Genomic DNA, 19,261 nt, shown 5'->3' with positions numbered 1-19,261 from the left:
CTGTAATGGTTTGAAAATCAATACAAAAAGAAACCATTCTTCTGTCATTCTGTTTTGTATTGTTACACAATTGTCAAGATTACTAATACCTCCATGATAAAAACCAAATTCCTGCAGATGCTGATCTACTTATTCATCTCTAGACTAATCTACTATTTAGATCAATACCTCAGTAACTTTGTATCCTTTGTAGTTTTGGCTCATCAGTGGGGGTGCTATGATATTTTGTGATTGGTACAGTTTAGGTTTCTGTATAATTCTTGGGTTTGTGATGCCAGCTGTATAGACTGCATATATCTATTTAATGTATAACATACATATTCTGTTCCTGATCCTTGAAGGAAACCTTTTTTATCCTTTATAGGTGGGTCACCATTGTGCCTGTGCTAATTCTTGTAAAAATCTACCCAATTTGACTCACTCCTCCTGCCATATAATCCTGTAATCTTTTCACTTTCAAGAAAGCATCCAGTTCCTTTCCACAAATTATTATTCTATCTGTCTATAGCACTTTTATGGATTTTTTAAATGTTGTATTCTAGCAATATAATTGAAAGGCCCTAATTGCGTTGCCATACTATTTGTTTTGCCATTTTTCAGTAACTATCTAGTACCGTCTAAATTTCTTGTAATGTGACTGATTTATTTGAATGAATGAGCTTTTTAAATATTTTTGTGTCGCTACACAGTGCACTACCTTTTTAAAAGGGCTGACTTTTGTGTAACTTGTTCAGTGGTTAGCACTGCTGCCTCACAGCACCAGGGACCCAGGTTCAATTCCCGCCTCAGGTGACTGTGTGGAGTTTGCACTTTTTTCCCTGTGTCTGTTTGAGTTTCCTCCAGGTGCTCCAATTTCCAACCACAGTCCAAAGATGTGCAGGTTAGGTGAATTAGCCATGCTAAGTTGTCCATAGTGTTCAGGGATGTGCAGTCAGGGAGAAATGTAGAGTAATAGAGTAGGGAATGGGGCTGGGTGGATTACTCTTCGGAGGGACACTGTTTGCTTGTTGTGTCAAATGGCCTGTTTTCACACTGTAGGGAATCTATGATTCTATGAACTTCCACATTAATGCACAGCCTAGAAGGAACATTGATTGTGATCTCAGACCCCTTTCTTGAACTGTGTGTAATTTTTACCAGGTATTCCTGAATGTCATAAATAGACCTAGTCTTTCCTAAGCCCAAATGCATGGCTTTATACTTGTTTGAAGGACATTAGCTACATCTCATCTCAAATTGAAATCACATGATTTTGACCTAAATTTGCAAGTGCTAAATATTTTTAAAGTCCTTATGAAAGCTTTTATTCATATGCTGATCTAAATCATTAAGTTATAATTAATGATCAGTTCCAACAAAATTGAATTTACTCATTTTATTTTAATTACACACCAATGGAACATCTTACCTTAAAAGCATTAGTACCTCTGGTACTCGTCGGCATTCAACAGCAATCTGAAGTTTAACTGTTGGGAAATGGAACCAAATGTTCTATCAATATTTGTTGCTGAAAGCGCGTGTTGATATCTGTGAGGGCAACCAGGCACCTGTGACTGGATTGAATAATGCAAGCAATTTGCTAAATCAATCAAAATGAGGGAAGTACCAATATAAGGAGTGGAAAGAAGTGTCAGTTAGTGCTGGTAAATTCAACACCAAGTTAGATACAGAAAGAGAAATGAAGAGAGAGGAATAAAAAGCAGAAAGGAATGGTTCAGACTTTTTTTTTCTTATTTTCAGATGCCTCTATGCCTTTTCTTTCCCCCTCTCTCTAAATCTTCTCCAGCTTTGCAAGCCTCCAAGAGATGGGTCCCTCTAATTCAGGCCTATTGGACATCCCCATTTTTCATTCCTCCACCATTGGTGGCTATGCCTTCAGCTGTAGGCTTTGAAATTTCCTCCCTAAGCCTGTCTATCTCACTTTCCTCTTATAAAAAAAATCCTTAGCACTGATCCCTTCGGCCAAGCTGTTGGTGATCTGACCTAATGTCACTTTACATGGCTTAGTATCAAACTTTGCTTTATAATGCTCCCGTGAAATGTCTTGTGGTATCATATTAAGTTACAAGTGTCTGTAGGTTGTTGTTGTTGTTGTTACTGTTACTACTACTACTACTACTAATACTACTACTAATAATAATATACTTGGACTGAAAGGGACAAGACTTCATTTTTTCTGGTGAGTTTGACCACACATATACGGTAGTGTCACAGCACCCAGTAGACTTCAATGTTGCACAATGCAACAAGATGCTATTTTTTGTGAAACTGATGGAAACAACTCATGTCACAAAGAGCTTTGGATTTCTGAGTTTAACTATATATCATCCCCTCACCTGGAATTGTTGCATCATTTGAGCATAATTAATGGTGAGTAATTGGTACACTTTAAATTTAGAAGCAAATTATGATCCATTTGGTTACAGCACTATCTCAGTTGGTAATCCAAGGTACTTGTTGGCATTCAACAGGAATCTGAAGCTTAACTGTCGGGAAATAGAACATTTGGTTCCATTAATATTTTGTTGCTGAAAGCGCGTGTTGATATCTGTGAGGGCAACCAGGCACCTGTGACTGGATTGAATAATGCAAGCAATTTGCTAAATCAATCAAAATGAGGGAAGTACCAATATAATGAGTGGAAAGAAGTGTCAGTTAGTGCTGGTAAATTCAATACCAAGTTAGATACAGAAAGAGAAAGCTTACACTAAATAAGTATAACGCCTTAGCTTTCTAATACAATGCTGCTGGTACATTATCACCTCTTCTGTTTACCTAGCTCGTTTTTAATATTTCAAGATTTTGCAAGGTCTAGCACAGGGAGCATTATCAGGTATGGGACCAAGCCTATCAGGTGACAAAAAGATTGGCAGAAAGGTAGGTTTTAAGGCGTGGTTTCAAAGCGAAGAAAGAGCTGGGTGTTGGTCTGCTTTGGTGTAGAGCTCCAGAGTGTGAGCTCTAGGGAACTGAGGAACTGGTGAACCAAAGCAAATTGGGGATAGGCAAGAGGTCAGAATTAGAAGATCCTGGATGTTGGGCAGGTTTGTGGACTGGAGGAGATTGCAGAAAGAGGGATGGGTGCAATCATGGCGGGACTTGCAATTGACGAGGAAAATGCTCAAATCAAGATGGGTGGCTCAGTGGCGAGCACTGCTGCCTCACAGCACCAGGGTCCCAGATTCAATTCCAGCCTCTGGCAACTGTCTGTGTGGAGTTTGCACATTCTCCCCCATCTGCTGGATTTTTTCTGGGTGTTCCAGTTTCCTCCCACAGTTGAAAAATGTGCAGGTTAGGTGAATTGGCCATGCTAAATTGCCCATAGTGTTCAGAGATATGTAGGTTAGGTGCATTAGTCAGCGGAAAATGTAAAATGTAGGGCAGGGGAATAGGTTTGGATAGGAAACTCGTTGGAGGGTCAGTGTAGAATTGTTGGCCTGAATGGCCTGTTTCCACACTGTAGAGATTCTATGATTCTAAGATGCAGCTTAAATGTGTGCAAATGGTGGTCAACAAGCACAGTGATGAATGAGGAATAAGCCTGCTAGAGATGAAGGCACTGGAAAGAGAATATTGGATGGCCTCAAGCTCACCAAGGATAGAATGGAACCTACAGCCCAGGAGTGCGTTAGGTTAGTTGAATCTAGAGGTGTTGATGGATGGATGAGGGTTTCTGAAGGAGGTAAGCTGGGTGTGGGCGAAGTTGGGCATTTTTGCAGAGGTTAAAATAGAGAACAGAGTTTGGACCGGTGACTAAACACTGAGGCTTTACTCTTCCCAATACTTAGTTAGAAGAAATTGCTACCCATCAAGTGCTTAATATTAGGTAAGCAACTTGATAGTTTTAGCACCAGTGGAAGGAGTTGAGGGGTATTAATGAGGTCAAGCTGGATGTCAACAGCATAAATGTGAGAAAGTAAATCTCCACATTTATCGCAGTCACATGATTTTGATAAGTGATGTCTGGCACTACGTTAACTATCACTACGTTTTACTCCTGCTAGAAGCCGGAAGTATGAATATGTTTCCTTTTCTTGTTGTGGTTCTGTTCGCCAAGCTGGAAGTTTTTGTGGCAAACGTTTCGTCCCCTGTCTAGGTGACATCCTCAGTGCTTGGGAGCCTCCTGTGAAGCGCTTCTGTGGTGTTTCCTCCGGCATTTATAGTGGCCTGTCCCTGCCGCTTCCGGTTGTCAGTTTCAGCTGTCCGCTGAAGTGGCCGGAATATTGGATCCAGGTCGTTGTGTTTGTTGATGGAGTTTGTGGATGAGTGCCATGCTTCTAGGAATTCTCTGGCTGTTCTTTGTTTGGCTTGCCCTATAATGGTAGTGTTGTCCCAGTCAAATTCATGTTGCTTGTCATCTGCGTGTGTGGCTACTAGGGATAGCTGGTCGTGTCGTTTCGTGGCTAGTTGATGTTCATGGATGCGGATCGTTAGCTGTCTTCCTGTTTGTCCTACATAGTGTTTTAAGCAGTCCTTGCATGGGATTTTGTACATTGCGTTAGTTTTGCTCATGCTGGGTATCGGGTCCTTCGTTCCGGTGAGTTGTTGTCTGAGTGTGGCTGTTGGTTTGTGTGCTGTTATAAGTCCTAGTGGTCGCAGTAGTCTGGCTGTCATTTCAGAGATGTTCTTGATGTATGGTAGTGTGGCTAGTCCTTTGGGTTGCGGCATATCCTCGTTCTGTTGTCTTTCCCTTAGGCATTTGTTGATGAAATTGCGAGGATATCCGTTTTTGGCGAATACCTTGTATAGGTGTTCCTCTTCCTCTTTTTGCAGTTCTGGTGTGCTGCAGTGTGTTGTGGCCCTTTTGAATAGTGTCTTGATGCAACTTCGTTTGTGTGTATTGGGGTGGTTGCTTTCATAGTTCATAAACGTTTGCAACAAAAACTTCCAGCTCGGCGAACAGAACCACAACAACGAGTACCCGAGCTACAAATCTTCTCACAAACTTTGAATGGTTCTTTTTCTTCACAAGAACCTTTGATAAAAATTAAAGAATTGATACCAGAAATTGAATTATTACTTTAGCCATTGTCTGCAATGATAGCACCTCTCAGTATGTTGTGTAACCTTGAGATTTGTTGACATTAATACAAAGGTATTCTTGTTTAGTGATATAATTGCTTAAACCTTTTCAGAAATGATCTGATAATTGGCATGAAATTCTATATCTACTGTAATCTGCCAATAATCTTGTGCAGGTTGATGTTTTCCTACCCTAGAACATTGCATCATCTAGTAGCAGTTAGCTTTGTGGGGTTTGAGTGACCCTTTGCTGTCGCTCATTTATTTTAGGATTGTGCTTCAATGTGTGTATCCTGATTTTTCGAGGGAAGATATTGACTTAAAGCTTTAATTTAAAATAAGTTTAAATGTGTAAGCGGTTCATGCATATTAGTATCAGTTGCAAATAGAAACTGATTGAAACAGTAGTTAAAATTAGCATTTGTCATTAATCCTCTACCATTTAGGTACTCCCAATTTTTAGAAAAAAATTAACTATTAGTTCCTTATTGCTTTGCTAAGAAGGATTTTAAATGATGAAAGCAAATCGCCATCTGCAAACCGCCACTGCCATCTATAATTTTACAGTTTTAAGTGAAAAGTAGCTAGTTCTTAAGTAATTCTAGCTCAGGATTACATTTTGACTTGATAGATTAGATTACTCACAGTGTGGAAACAGACCCTTCGGCCCAACGAGTCCACACCGACCCGCCGAAGCGCAACCCACCCAGACCCATTCTCCTACATTTACCCCTGCCCCTAACACTACGGGCAATTTAGCATGGCCAATTCACCTAACCTGCACATTTTTGGACTGTGGGAGGAAACCGGAGCACCCGGAGGAAACCCACGCAGACACGGGGAGAATGTGCAAACTCCACACAGTCAGTCGCCTGAGTCGGGAATTGAACCCGGGTCTCTGGCGCTGTGAGGCAGCAGTGCTAACCACTGTGCCACCGTGCCGCCCACAAATAATTATTTCTGCACAGGAATTCTGTATATCTATGAACATAGGAGATATAGTTAGTAAGTTTGCAGATGGCACCAAAATTGAGGTAACCTTCTTTGCTGTCCACTATATCTCCAGAGTACAACGGGATCTTGATCAGTTGGGCCAATGAGCTAAGGAGTGGCGGATGGAGTTGAATTTAGATAAATGTGAGGTGCTGCACTTTGAAAAGGCAAATCAGGGCTGGACTTATACATTTATTGGTGAGGTCCTGGAGAGTGTTGGTGAACAAAGAGACCTTGGAGTGCATGTTTATATTCCTTGAAAGTTGAGTCGCAGGTAGATAGGATAGTGAAGAAGGCGTTTGGTATGCTTTGCTTTATTGGTCAGAGCATTGAGAATAGGAGTTGGGGAGGTCATGTGGCTGTACAGGATGTTGGTTAGGCCACTTTTGGAATTGTGTGCAGCCCTCCTATAGAAAGGATGTTGTGAAACTTAAAAGGTTCAGAAAAGATTTACAAGGATGTTGCCAGGGTTGGAGGATTTGAGCTATAGGGAGAGGCTGAATAGGCTGGGGCTATTTTCCCTGGAGTATCGGAGGCTGAGGGGTGACGTTAAAGAAGTTTATAAAATCATGAGGGGCATGGATAGGATAAATAGACAAGGTATTTTCTCTGGGTGGTGAAGTCCAGAACCAGAGGGCATAGGTTTAGGGGAAAGTTTATAGGAGATCTAAGGGACAAATGTTTCACAGAGGGTGGTGTGTGTGTGTGTGTGTGTGTGTGTGTGTGTGTGTGTGTGTGTGTGTGTGTGTGTGTAATGAGCTGCCAGAGGAAGTGGTGGAGGCTGCAAAGTTTACCAAACCTTGATCAAATGAATGTTCCCTTAGTCTCAATAGCCTTGTGGATACTGACACCACTTGATGAAAACAAAGAATTGCACAGCACAGTAGTTACCATTTATGAGAAAAGGCACAGCTTATGTAGAAATGATTAAAATATTGAAAATACTTTTAAACTATGAGAGCAATCTATTTTAAATGTAATATTCAATTTGCATCTGCCTCCAAACATTGAACTTGTTTTAACTGAATCTTGGGGGGAAATGTATAAAAGTGCTTTCGGTCGTTTTAAAATAGAGGTTTTCAGAAATAAACTGCTTTTTAAAAGTTTTTTACTGTTTGTTGATATTTGTAGCAAGCATTTTCAACTGTATGTCTGATTTTGTCACAATATGAGAAGAGTTGGTGTATATCAATTTGTAAACTTGCAAGGAATTCCAACTTCTTAATCTTCAACATAGACAATTCCTGTGCTACCTGAATTCCTCAAAGAAATGTTAAGTGATCTAAGCTGCTGGACTCCAAACTTCTATTGTGGGGTATTGGTAGAGAGGAATGCTATATCCGCCGATTCTTCTCCCTAGTTCGATATCCTTCTCATCAATGATGGTCTCTATTAATTTCACTAAAAGTTGTTGATCTGCAAACTGTCTCCTCTCCGTATCTCAAACCCCTGATTAGTGGTGAAATGTATTTCTAAGGGGCCCTGAAATTCCTCATGCAACTCATGTAATGAGACCATATTTATATGCACATCTCAACAAAGGCTTATTCTATCTCGAGCAGTGTCAGCCAAACTCATTGCTCCCACACAATGCTCATACGTATATTTTCCACTAGGAGTCATCAGTTAACAAAATCCTTTTTGCACTGATTCTCGCACTGACTGGGTGACAGTCAGGCCACTATAATCACCCATTATTAAGCTGGATTGTGTCAATTATGCCTAAAAATGTGAATTTAATTTAGGACCTAATTCCTCTAGTGATAGAACCTATAACAAGGGGCATAATCCTGAAATAAAAATTTGGTCATACAGAACTGAAATCAGAGTACTTTTTCATATAGGGTTTTGAAATCTCTTTAAATGCTGTGAATGTTGGTGCTATTGCAATTTTCAAGACTGAGATCCACAGACCTTAATTAACTAGATACATTGAGGGACAGTGAGAGAAGGCAGGTAAATAGAATAAAGAACAATATGGTAAAGGAACTGGCCTGTCTGTACTCCAAGCCTGTGCTGTCACATTTTGCCCTTCCATACGAAAACTAAAAGAGTTGAGAACTTTTCAATCAATGTGCTTGGACATGTTATGATTTGATTTTATTTATTATTGTCACATGTACTGGAATACAGCAAAAAGTATTGTTTTGCATGCTAACCAGACAAATCATACCTTACACACGTATATCAGGGTAAGTGAAGAGAATGCAGAATATAGTGTTACAGCGATCTCAGGGGCAAGTGGGACTCTAATCCAGAGCTTTTGGTCCAAAGTTAGTGATACTACCAGTGCACCATAAGGCCCTCTTTCAACCATGATCTAATTGAATGACAAAGTAGGCTGAAGGAACTGAGTGGCCTTTTCCCTTTCCTGTATATGTCCAGCTCATGACTGAGTCAATCTCTTCTGTGAATATTGAAAAAGATTTACAACAACTTGTGTTTATATGGTTCCTTTAATGGCAAGTGTCACAAGGCATTTCTTGGATATTATCAAGCAAAACTTGACTTTGACCTTTTCTGCAACCTTTTACTTTGTTTTAAGAAGTATATCTCTGGAATCTGGCCACAGAAACAAATTCAATTAATCAGCACACTGAGTTTGCATGAATTAAACTGTATCGGGCCTCTGAGGAAGTTCTTAAAAGCATGGTTAATTTATAGTTGCAAGAGTAATAATGTGTACCTTTTTTAAATAGTTCTTGAATATCAGCAAAGTATTTATTTACTAAAACTGACCCCACACTCTATATTGAAGCCAATATATTGTTGTGGTTCACTTTTTAGTTATTTTTATTGTATTAACAAGTGATAGATTAGATATTTGTTAAAAATGTTTTTTTGAGGTAAGCACATTTCATCTGCATTGACAAAACAGTTATCAAGCTTAAAAGTATTTATATGTTTAAATGCAGAAAACAAACAAAAAGGGAAAAATAAGTCCTGAAAAATCTGGTTCAAGATAGACTTTTATATTTATGATTATATAAATGAGTTTGAGCAGAAAAGTTTTGAGCATAGTTTGTGCTTAGATTGCTCATGTGCCATTGGCAGAAATTTTACAATGGGATGCTCAAGTCTATATGAGCAGAAATTTCACTCATTCAAAAGGGATTTCATGCCTAGGATTGAAGGTGCAGTTCCTTTATCTCTAAACAGTCAGTAAACTTAAACAGCAGGAAATCACATATTAACAAGAAGCTCTAAAAGTGTCTAAGTACACTATAGCCTTTATAATCACTGAGTGTCAAGGAAGTGATGTTTTCAGATCTGGGGTTTGCTTGTTGTCCTGCAATTACTGGTTAGCTTTTATTTGCTTTATTGATTGTGCATTCTTTGTGTACTAAGTACATCTCAAGTTCCACATCACATCCCTGTTGACTTTAGATTAGGTCAGGCCAACCACATGCAAGATTGCTTACAGCATGAATCAGCCCATGTCAGATACTTATTTCCTACTCAATGTTTATATGTAATACACAGCACTTTCAGCATGCAGTCACTTTTTATGAAGTCTCATAATAGACAGATGCTACAGTGAAAACAGATAATTTGTTTTTATGTTTCAAACTAAAGGGGTTTTCAGTTTTGGTGAAGTTTTTTGTTGTTAGAATTTGCCACCAAAATATTTGAGTCCAAAAATGGAGTTGAGTTGAATTGGGTTGTGATATTGGTGTTGAGCAAAAGGCCTGTATTTAAAGAGGTCAGTGACAGGACTGCAGGAAGTTGATTTGCTGGGCCTCATTTGTTTATTATCAGTGAGCTGCAGCTACCAGTCCCTGCAAAATTTGACAGTCTTGAAAGGCACTAACATTTTCCAACACCGATATCAGTTGAGGTTGCAGGTAAAATCCATCAAGGCAACTGGGCTGATCGGAAGTGGTAACTGGAATAAATTCACAGAGGCCTATGTGCCATCACCAAGTCACCCTTGAATTACAGTTGGAGAGTATTTGACACTGATCCAGCTCCCTCAAAGTGAATGACCAGAATCTCTGATTTCCTGTTTATATCCATCAGCCAGGACTCCCCGATTGGCACTGTTAACCTGGTCTAATCAGGGAGGTCCTAATCTGAGATCCACCTGGCTAATCTCGTTCAAATCACAACAGTGACCAGCAGTGAGGCATTGATTTAATATTTCTTTCAAGTTTGCCTTTTGGGAGGAAGCCTCCAGGTTTTCTTTGAAGGTGGCTGATTTGGCTGCCAAGTACCTGACAGTAATAACAGAGTATTCATGGATGCTGATGTTAGTTGCAAATTAATTTTCAGGAGAAGCCGAGTATTAAAATGACTGTTACAGCCTTCGGCTCTGGGTCCCTATACAAAAGCCTTTACCAATGTGAATGTATGTTACCAGCCATATTGGATGTTTAGGCACAGGTTTTACATTGTAAAACTGGGGTAGAAACAGACTTTCTAGATTAGGTTTTTTTACATATTGTATTACAATAAAGTGTTCATCACATGTACTTACTAATCACACTTTTTTGTGAATAAATCTTTGCATTCCAATTCTTCTTGATGAACAGTTAAAGAATGAATGTTGGGCATTTTCTAATTAGGTTCATCAAATGGTTCCAAAGTAATTGTTGCTGGTTCCCTTTGTAAAAGTGTACAAGATTTACTGATGCATCATTGATAGAAGAGCTGTTATGCATGTGCTGAAAATGACTTGTTTGGTGCGTAGAAACTAACAGATGGGGCCAGAAGTTACAGCACAATATTTTTTTTGATGGAGGTAAAGTAAACTTGGAGCTGCATAGAGTTGATTTTGATTTTGCAACCTGGTTGATAATTGACAGATTTCCTTCCATTCTGTGTGATCATAACTAATCAGATAACACCTCTCTGTACTTTGATCAGAAAACATGATTATTTGGTACAATATTTTAAAATTGCTCATGTCCTAAGTAACATTAATATAAATTGCTTTATAGCAGCGTGTTAAATAACAATAATTTACAATGCAATCAACATATGCTGCCATTAAGATAAAATCTAGTTAGTTTGCACCTATCAGAGCTTTTCAAATGATGGTAAATAATTTTGTAAGATACTGTTACTTTGTGGTTTTATGAATTATTTTATTTGAAGGAATAGACATCTCTCTTGGTTCCATAACACAAAAAACATGTAACAACTGTATAGCAATTGTCCTTTATTACTTTCTCAGATGTTAATTCTGGCAAAGTTGAGAGTTAATTTGTATCAAAGTTTAGCCTTTCTTCGGATGACCCAGTTGATAAAAGTGATGCATAGCTAAGCCAAACAAGCCTCAAGTTCACTCTCTGTCCTTTATAAATTAGCGGGTCTGATTAGGATTCTGGCAGCATGCTACAATCAATCTTAGTGCCTCAGGTTAGGAAGAAGAAATTTATCTAGGATTACTGCCTCCGATGATTTTTCAATGTCACCCACTAAATCTGTGCATGCGTTGATGTCAGCTGAAGATAAATCAAGCGTGGCTGTTATGCTCTACAAGATAGAATAACTTGTGAGCACATTGTCTAGTCCTTATGTGCAAGATTCTCATTCTGGCAAGGTATGTTTCAGTGGAGGGAGTAATTTCATAAGGAAAAAGAGAAAATCGTGATAGCTGTTGAATAGCATATCTAAATCTGTCCCTCCTAATAAATGAGAGTTTATTATGAAATTATTTATGAAATTAAAGTTCAGAGGAGCACCAAGAGAAAGACTAAATCAATTATGGAATGTGGAGGCAAGATTTATCCATCTGTGTCCTGCTGAAGGAGCAAAAGTTTTAGATAAGCCTCCTCAGGAATGAAAGTAATCTAATCTGCTATTTTTTGTTTGATTTGATAGTGCTAGGAGTCGCTGAGGGGATGTTAAACTAGAAGAGAAGATACCAAGCTGCTTGGTACAAGAAGCAATATGGGAAATAGATTACATATTAGGATCAAAAGAAGTATTGATCACCACAATACTGATATGAAATGTGCATCAATCAAAGAAGGAATAGCTTTTGTTTCATATGGCTTGCCTTGAGACTGAGAAATCTGTATAAACTTTATTTATGCCAAGAATAAATGGGAGATTTTCAAGTTGTCAACTATGAGTTTTGTTAACATCTTAATGAGCTGGAAATGTGTTGCTAGAAAAGCGCAGCAGGTCAGGCAGCATCCAGGGAACAGGAGAATCGACGTTTCGGGCATAAGCCCTTCTTCAGGAAATGTCGATTCTCCTGTTCCCTGGATGCTGCCTGACCTGCGCTTTTCCAGCAACACATTTCCAGCTCTGATCTCCAGCACCTGCAGACCTCACTTTCTCCTCTAACATCTTAATGAGTAAAACAACTCATTGCAAATGTAAGCTTACAGTATGAATATGCTCAGCAAACTAGAAGTGACAATAGAATAGTCAATGCAACTTTGTTATGCTAGTTCAAACCAGTTTGAGTTTACTTTTGTGCAATGCATTCCATTCTAACATTATTAATTCTAAGTGCAACATTTCCATTTCTAGCTCACGCTTTGTCTGCGTGTTTATGTTAATTTGGGTTCAGATTTAATGAAGTCTGCTGTACATTTCAGAACATTTTACAAGGACCAGCAGCTCCCATTCTGATAGCAGCGGCTTTGCAGAAGATCCATCCTCTGACATGACTGGACAGTGTCAGGTATTACATTTTTACTTTCAATGAAAGAAAATTGTGCTCAAATTTACTTCTTAACAGTTACATTTTAGGTTTTTTTTAAGGAGAATGCAAATAATAGGCAGTAGAGGTCAGGAGCAGGCCATATGCTTTCTCTCGAATGTTATATGACTTTTTGAAGGGGACAGTGAAGGAAAAGTATTTGTGAAGAGAGGAGAAACTGCAGACTTAACCTTTGATAACCTTGATAGAAGGATCTATTTTTCCAAAATATAGGATACTTTTTGCCAGTTTGTACACTGATACACTCAGATTTAAAAGAGTAACAATTTTTTTGCGTAACTATAGCAGGTTAATCAACATCTTAAAATAGACCAGAGAGATTTGTATCCGTGCAGTATGTTTTATTTTGGATCTGCAATCCTTGCAGTATTCTGTTTTTAAATTTGCAAGTATTCAATTTTTTGAAATTATATATATCTTTTAACAAATTGCTTATTGACATTTAAGGCCCTACTATTACAAGAAATATACTACAGTATCATGACGTTTACTAAAGGTGTCCTAATCTGTAATGTGTATCCACTTTAATTACCCATCTAAATTAGCCACACAATGTCAGGGGGATATCTGATTTCTAATGCACGTCCTGTTGACTTTTAAGAATATCTTTAATGTCTAATAAATCTGTTCTATCTGCAGTTGAAACATATACCTGGGGATACTGGTGACCTTTTTGGTGACTGAGCCCCAGCAGATGCTGTAGGTCATGTATTCAGTAACTTTAAAAGCTGAGGAGGTACTAGTATTTGTCAAATAATCAACATTGATTTTTAAATTGGACAGCTGTATTCACTGTTCCCTCCCTTGTGGCTCAGATGCTATGTTGACACATATCTGGTATCATATTTGGATTCTATGGAGCTTATGTTATTCTCTCCTCTTGTTACTTGGCACTTAATGCTTTATTTCTAGAATCTCTTGTTTTATATTTTTTCAGCAGATCAATTAATGCACTGTTGCTGTTTGTAAATTCATACATGTTGTCGTATTTCTCCCTAATCATTTCTGCAGGGAGTTTAACTTGAAATGATTTAAGATTAATAAAATAAACTTTTTGACTATTTATTTCAAAATATCTTTACAGTGTATTTGGCTTGTATACTAAGTGTACATACTAAGACTGCATTAGATTTTACACATTACATTTCCAGAACAGATGATTGACCTAAATATATTTTTGTGACCAGTTCCAAGTAATAATTTGTGTGAGGGGCTGTTTTCATCGAGTAAAACAGTGGGAATATCTAAGACACTGGTGGGATTTAAAATCAACTTTGAGAACTCTTGTAGTTAGTTGAGGGTTTATATTTCGCAAAACAATGGATTTTGTTTTGCTATTAATGTTATTTTAATAAAGCAGAAACCTCTCTTTCTATAAATCTCAGCTATGGAAGCAATTTCTTTTCAATCAGTAGCTGATCAATAACTTTAGCAGCAGTTTCCATTCCAGGAAAGAGTTCCCTTGAGCCAGCAGAATAACAGCATAGAGAGTTTTGTTGGAAAGCATATGTACGAGAACGTGACTCTAGTTTGCCACAAATTTAAAGGTTGAAGAGATCCTTGTGGTGAGAAGTTCCCGAGACAGTTCTTTTCTACCCAATGGTTCAAACCCTCACACTCTATTGTGAAAACTAAATTACCTTTACCGCAGCATAGTTCCTAAATGATCTGTGCCCTTTAGACACATTTGAAGTCTGCAAACAGTTACGATATGTACGATGTTTACTGACCCATTTCCGAGTATTGACTGTTTTCTCTTTTTGTTGAAGTGATGAAAATAAAACTGAGTTTCTTAACTGGATACAAAATCATTTAAATTTAAGCTACTAGTGACTGATTGATTGAATTAATTATTTGAGTTGAATTTTTATGATACATTTAATTCTTGTGGTCTATCCAAGGGTCCAGATGGTTACCTGCAGGCTATGGGGAGCAGTGCTGATAGCTGTGATAGTGAGACAACAGTCACATCATTAATCGATGAACTTAAAACTCCTCAGAGTTGTGACCAACAGTTTTTCACTCCATTTCAAACACCGGTGGAAAACATGACTCTGGATCTTAAGGAAACAATTTTAGGGTTGAAGGCAGAACTAATTCCTGATGCTGTGATTGATTCACAAGGGGCAATGGTTGAGAACGATGGCAAGGAAGCTGCTGATGTGGACAATTCTGCGCAGTCAGGTGGACAGAAGGCTTTGGATTTTACTGATGAAGAATCTTCATCACAAGGTGACATGACACTGTACCCAGAAAGTGACACAAGGTATGAAAGTGAAGGTGATATTCCTATATACTCTGGTCATCATAAAGCTGGACAAAGGCAGAGTAGCATGGATTCTGTCCTGAGTTGCTATTCAGAACCTGCTGCTTTAAATCTAAAGGATGCTGAAGCAATGAGTTTTTCTTCTTCGTCAATAGATAAAATTACTACAGTACTTGAGAGAGCTAAAACAAAAACCTATATTGTCTCAAGTAGCTCAGGAAGAGCAAGACGTCCGGTGACCAAAGCAAATGATCGAATAATGCGAGAGGGAGAGAGATCACCCAAGAATGAACCTCTTGCACAGATGAAGCGATCCAATTTCCAAAGGTCCAGCTCACTTCCAACTACACTGCTCAGTCCGGTGCGAGTTGTGTCATCACTAAATGTACAGTTAACACCAGACAGTGGTTCACAGTGCAGTTCACCCTGTTTTACCTACAAATACTCTGCCCCGAAAAGAAAGGAGAAGATGCCTACTAATGATGAAGATGAGCAGTCAACCTGCCGATCAACACTATTTATCCCATTTGCGAAAAGAGAGAATGAAAAACAGTTCGCTTGGAATAGACATCAAGAAATGCCACAACATAGGTTGAGTTCACAGTCGTTACCAATGCCTTCACCTCTGACACAGTCTTGCTGTTCTCTTCATACACTTCCTCCAGACTGGCAAGGCCAACCTCTCCATGATCACATGAGAACCAGGAGTATGTGCAGCACTCCCAACCTCATGGAACCTACTTGTGCAACATGTACAGCACCTTTTGGACATTTGTATCCCCAGAGACCCATGGCACACTCTTATCCTCACGTTCCCATGAATCCTCCATCTGCTATTGAATCACAGCTTCGTGGAGTCCTTCATGAGATTAGAAGCACAGTACAGAATCTTTCACGGGTAATGAAACATCATTTCACTTAGAGTTGAGGAATTAAGATTACTTTGCCTATCTTATAAATCTAGAGGTGATTGGAATGCCATTTACTTCAATGTCTAGTGGTAACAAACAAAACGTATATTTCTGAAATGTGTAATTTGAAAGATTAATAACTGTTCATTATTTCATATTCACATTTGTATTGTGTGAGAGAAGTTGGGATCGAGATCTGTGGTTGCATCCTATTAGTGTATCACTGACATATTGATAATGTGAAACATATTCTACCTTTTGATTACTTCAATTTTTCCCTTAATAATTAAGGTTAAATCTGTACAAGATCTGAATACTTTAAATATGCCTCTTGGCTTTCCAAGAAGCTCCTTGCTAATCAAATTGCTTATGTTTTCAGATCCCAATGTTTCATGGGAGTGATCAGCCCTTTCCTTATTGTTCTTCATCAAGATTAGGTCTTTTACCATTGTATGAAGTAAGTTGCTTTCTGAAACCAAAACAGTCTATTAGTTTTTGATGTTTTTATTTATAATGTATCAAAAGTGCTGGTGGGTGGCATGTGTCAGTTGCATTAGTGTTGTACAGTATAACTGCTATGATCTCTAGTTATCAAATCACATTTCAACAGTGCAAATTTCAATGAAATGCTTTCAGTTTAAGCATTAATGCTTAATTGTGTTTCTAATTCATATACCTAGACTAAGCCAAAACACACACGCTCTTTTCACAGCACTATAGAAAAACATTGGACAAGTGAGAAGATCACAGATTTGTGAATTTTTGTGTTTTGATGGGAATTGATGTAACATATGTAACTTTTATCAACTTCACTATCACAGACACTGCTGCGATTCACAAAAGTGGTCCCACCATGACCTTCTGAAGGGTGACTAGGATTGTGTGGTAAATGCAGATGTTGTCAGTGAACCTTCCATCCCATGACATTTTGTTTGAATTCCCTGAGCAAAACAGGAGCTGGATGCAGGGTCTTGCAACCCTTAAGAAAAGTCACTTAATCTTAACTGCAAAGAACTACTTCCTACTGCAACACTGGGAAGTGTATCTTCTGCAGGAACCAGGTCATGTCAGAACAAAATTGATTTATAAACGAATGCATTTTGTATCAGAGTTCCCATTTTGTGTTATGGGCACACGAGAATTAGGTGCAAACTCAGCTTAAATTCTACCTGTCAGAAGAGGAGACTTTTATCTGGGGGGGGGGGCTAAAGAATCCATTTGCAGCTATTTGTTTGACTTTGCCTCTATTATTGGCTGTGGAAGCAAAGTAAATGAGCCAGTGCTAGTGTTGAAAATGGTATTGCATGGCATCAATGTACTCCCATACATTTTGGACTTGGCAAGATAAATAATTACTGAGGTCAGTTTGATAGAAGAAATAACATGAGTAGAACTTTGGGACGGAGCATTATATTTGCCACTTCACTTGTTTCATGGGCAGATTTTCCACAGTGTTTTTACTCTAGTGATGGAGAGGGATAAGTGTGCACTGCAGGGCAAGAGTTATAGCTGGGGGCAAGAGTTATAGCTGGGGGCAGGGAAGTTATGATGCGGTGAGGCACAACTTAGGATGCGTGGCTTGGAAAAGTAGGCTTCAAGATAAGGGCGCAATTGATATGTGGAGCTTGTTCAAGGAGCAACTATTGAGTGTCCTTGATAAGTATGTACCTGTCAGGCAGGGAGGAAAAGGTCGTGTGAGGGAGCCGTGGTTTAATAAGGAATTGGAATCCCTTGTTAAATGGAAGAGGGCAGCCTATGTAAAGATGAGGCGTGAAGGTTCAATTGGGGTGATTGAGAGTTATAAGATAGCCAGGAAGGTTCTGAAGAGAGAGCTAAGAACAGCAAGGAGGGGACATGAAAAGTCCTTAGTTGGTAGGATTAGGGAAAACCCCAAGGCTTTCTATAGGTATGTCAGGAATAAAAGAATGACTGGGGTAGGAATAGGTCCAGTCAAGGATAGTAGTGGGAAGTTGCGTGTGGAGGCTGAAGAGATTGGGGAGACACTGAATGAATACTTTTTGTCAGTATTCACTCAGGAACAGGACATTGTTGTGGATGTGAATACTGAGTCACAATTAATTAGAATGGACAGCTTTGAGGTATGTAGGAAAGAGGTGTTGGAAATTCTGGAAAGGGTGAAAATAGATAAGTCCCCTGGGCTTGATGGCATTTATCCTAGGATTCTTTGGGAAGTAAGGGAGGAGATTGCAGAGCATTGGCCTTGGTTTTTATGTCCTCGTTGTCTGAAGGAATAGTGCCAGAAGACTGGAGGATAGCAAATGTGGTTCCCTTGTTCAAGAAGGGGAGTAGGGATAACCCTAGTAACTATAGGCCGGTGAGTCTCACTTCTGTTGTTGGCAAAGTCTTCAAGAGAATTGTAAAGTATAGGATTTATGAACATCTGGATAAGAATAATGTGATCAAGGATAGTCAGCATGGTTTTGTGAAGGGCAGGTCGTGCCTCACAAACCTTATTGGATTCTTTGAGAAGGTGACTAAGGAGGTGGACGAGGGTAAAGCGGTAGATGTGGTGTATATGGATTTTAGTAAGGCGTTTGATAAGGTTCCCCATGGTAGGCTACTGCAAACAATACGGAGGTATGGCATTGAGGGTGAGTTGGAGGTTTGGATTAGGAATTGGTTGGCTGGAAGAAGACAGAGGGTAGTAGTTGATGGCAAAGTTTCATCTTGGAGTCTAGTTACTCGCGGTGTTCCGCAAGGATCTGTTTTGGGACCATTGCTGTTTGTCATTTTTATAAATGACCTGGAGGAGGGGCTAGAAGGTTGGGTGAGCACGTTTGCGGTTGATACGAAAGTCGGTGGAGTTGTTGACAGTGAGAAAGGATGTGTCAGGTTACAGGGGGATATAGATAAGCTGCAGAGCTGGGCAGAAAGGTGGCAAATGGAGTTCAATGTAGCTAAGTGTGAGGTGATTCACTTTGGTAAGAGTAACAAAAAGATGGGGTACTGGGCTAATGGTCGGATACTTGGTAGTGTGGATGAGCAGAGGGATCTTGGTGTCCATGTACACAGATCTCTGAAAGTTGCCACCCAGGTAAATAGTGCGGTGAAGAAGGCATATGGCGTACTGGCTTTTATTGGTAGAGGAATTGAGTTCCGGAGTCCTGAGGTCATGTTGCAGTTGTATAAGACTCTGGTGCGGCCGCATCTGGAGTATTGTGTGCAGTTTTGGTCGCCATACTATAGGAAGGATGTGGAGGCACTGGAACGGGTGCAGAGGAGGTTTACCAGGATGTTGCCTGGTATGGTAGGAAGATCGTATGAGGAAAGGCTGAGGCACTTGGGGCTGTTTTCATTGGAGAAAAGAAGGTTTAGGGGTGACTTGATAGAGGTGTACAAGATGATTAGGGGTTTAGATAGGGTTGACCATGA

General features: G+C 39.2%; 1 protein-coding gene across 6 annotated transcripts in view; it reads left to right on the top strand.

The window, feature by feature from the left end:
* itprid2 (ITPR interacting domain containing 2) overlaps positions 1–19,261 on the top strand; it is a 158,234-nt gene that overhangs the window by 117,221 nt on the left and 21,752 nt on the right. For all 6 annotated transcript variants that reach the window (XM_043693469.2, XM_087988967.1, XM_043693468.2 and 3 more), the window contains 3 exons: positions 12,567–12,652; positions 14,593–15,855; positions 16,248–16,325. In XM_043693469.2, coding sequence (XP_043549404.2) covers positions 12,567–12,652; positions 14,593–15,855; positions 16,248–16,325 — 1,427 coding nt within the window. The remainder of the gene's footprint in view (positions 1–12,566; positions 12,653–14,592; positions 15,856–16,247; positions 16,326–19,261) is intronic.

Source organism: Chiloscyllium plagiosum, unplaced genomic scaffold, assembly GCF_037043375.1.
Source record: "Chiloscyllium plagiosum isolate Xiang-an unplaced genomic scaffold, Cpla_swu_hap1 HiC_scaffold_7, whole genome shotgun sequence".
NCBI classification, from domain to species: Eukaryota; Metazoa; Chordata; class Chondrichthyes; order Orectolobiformes; family Hemiscylliidae; genus Chiloscyllium; species Chiloscyllium plagiosum.
This window is presented reverse-complemented; position numbering and strand designations above follow the sequence as displayed.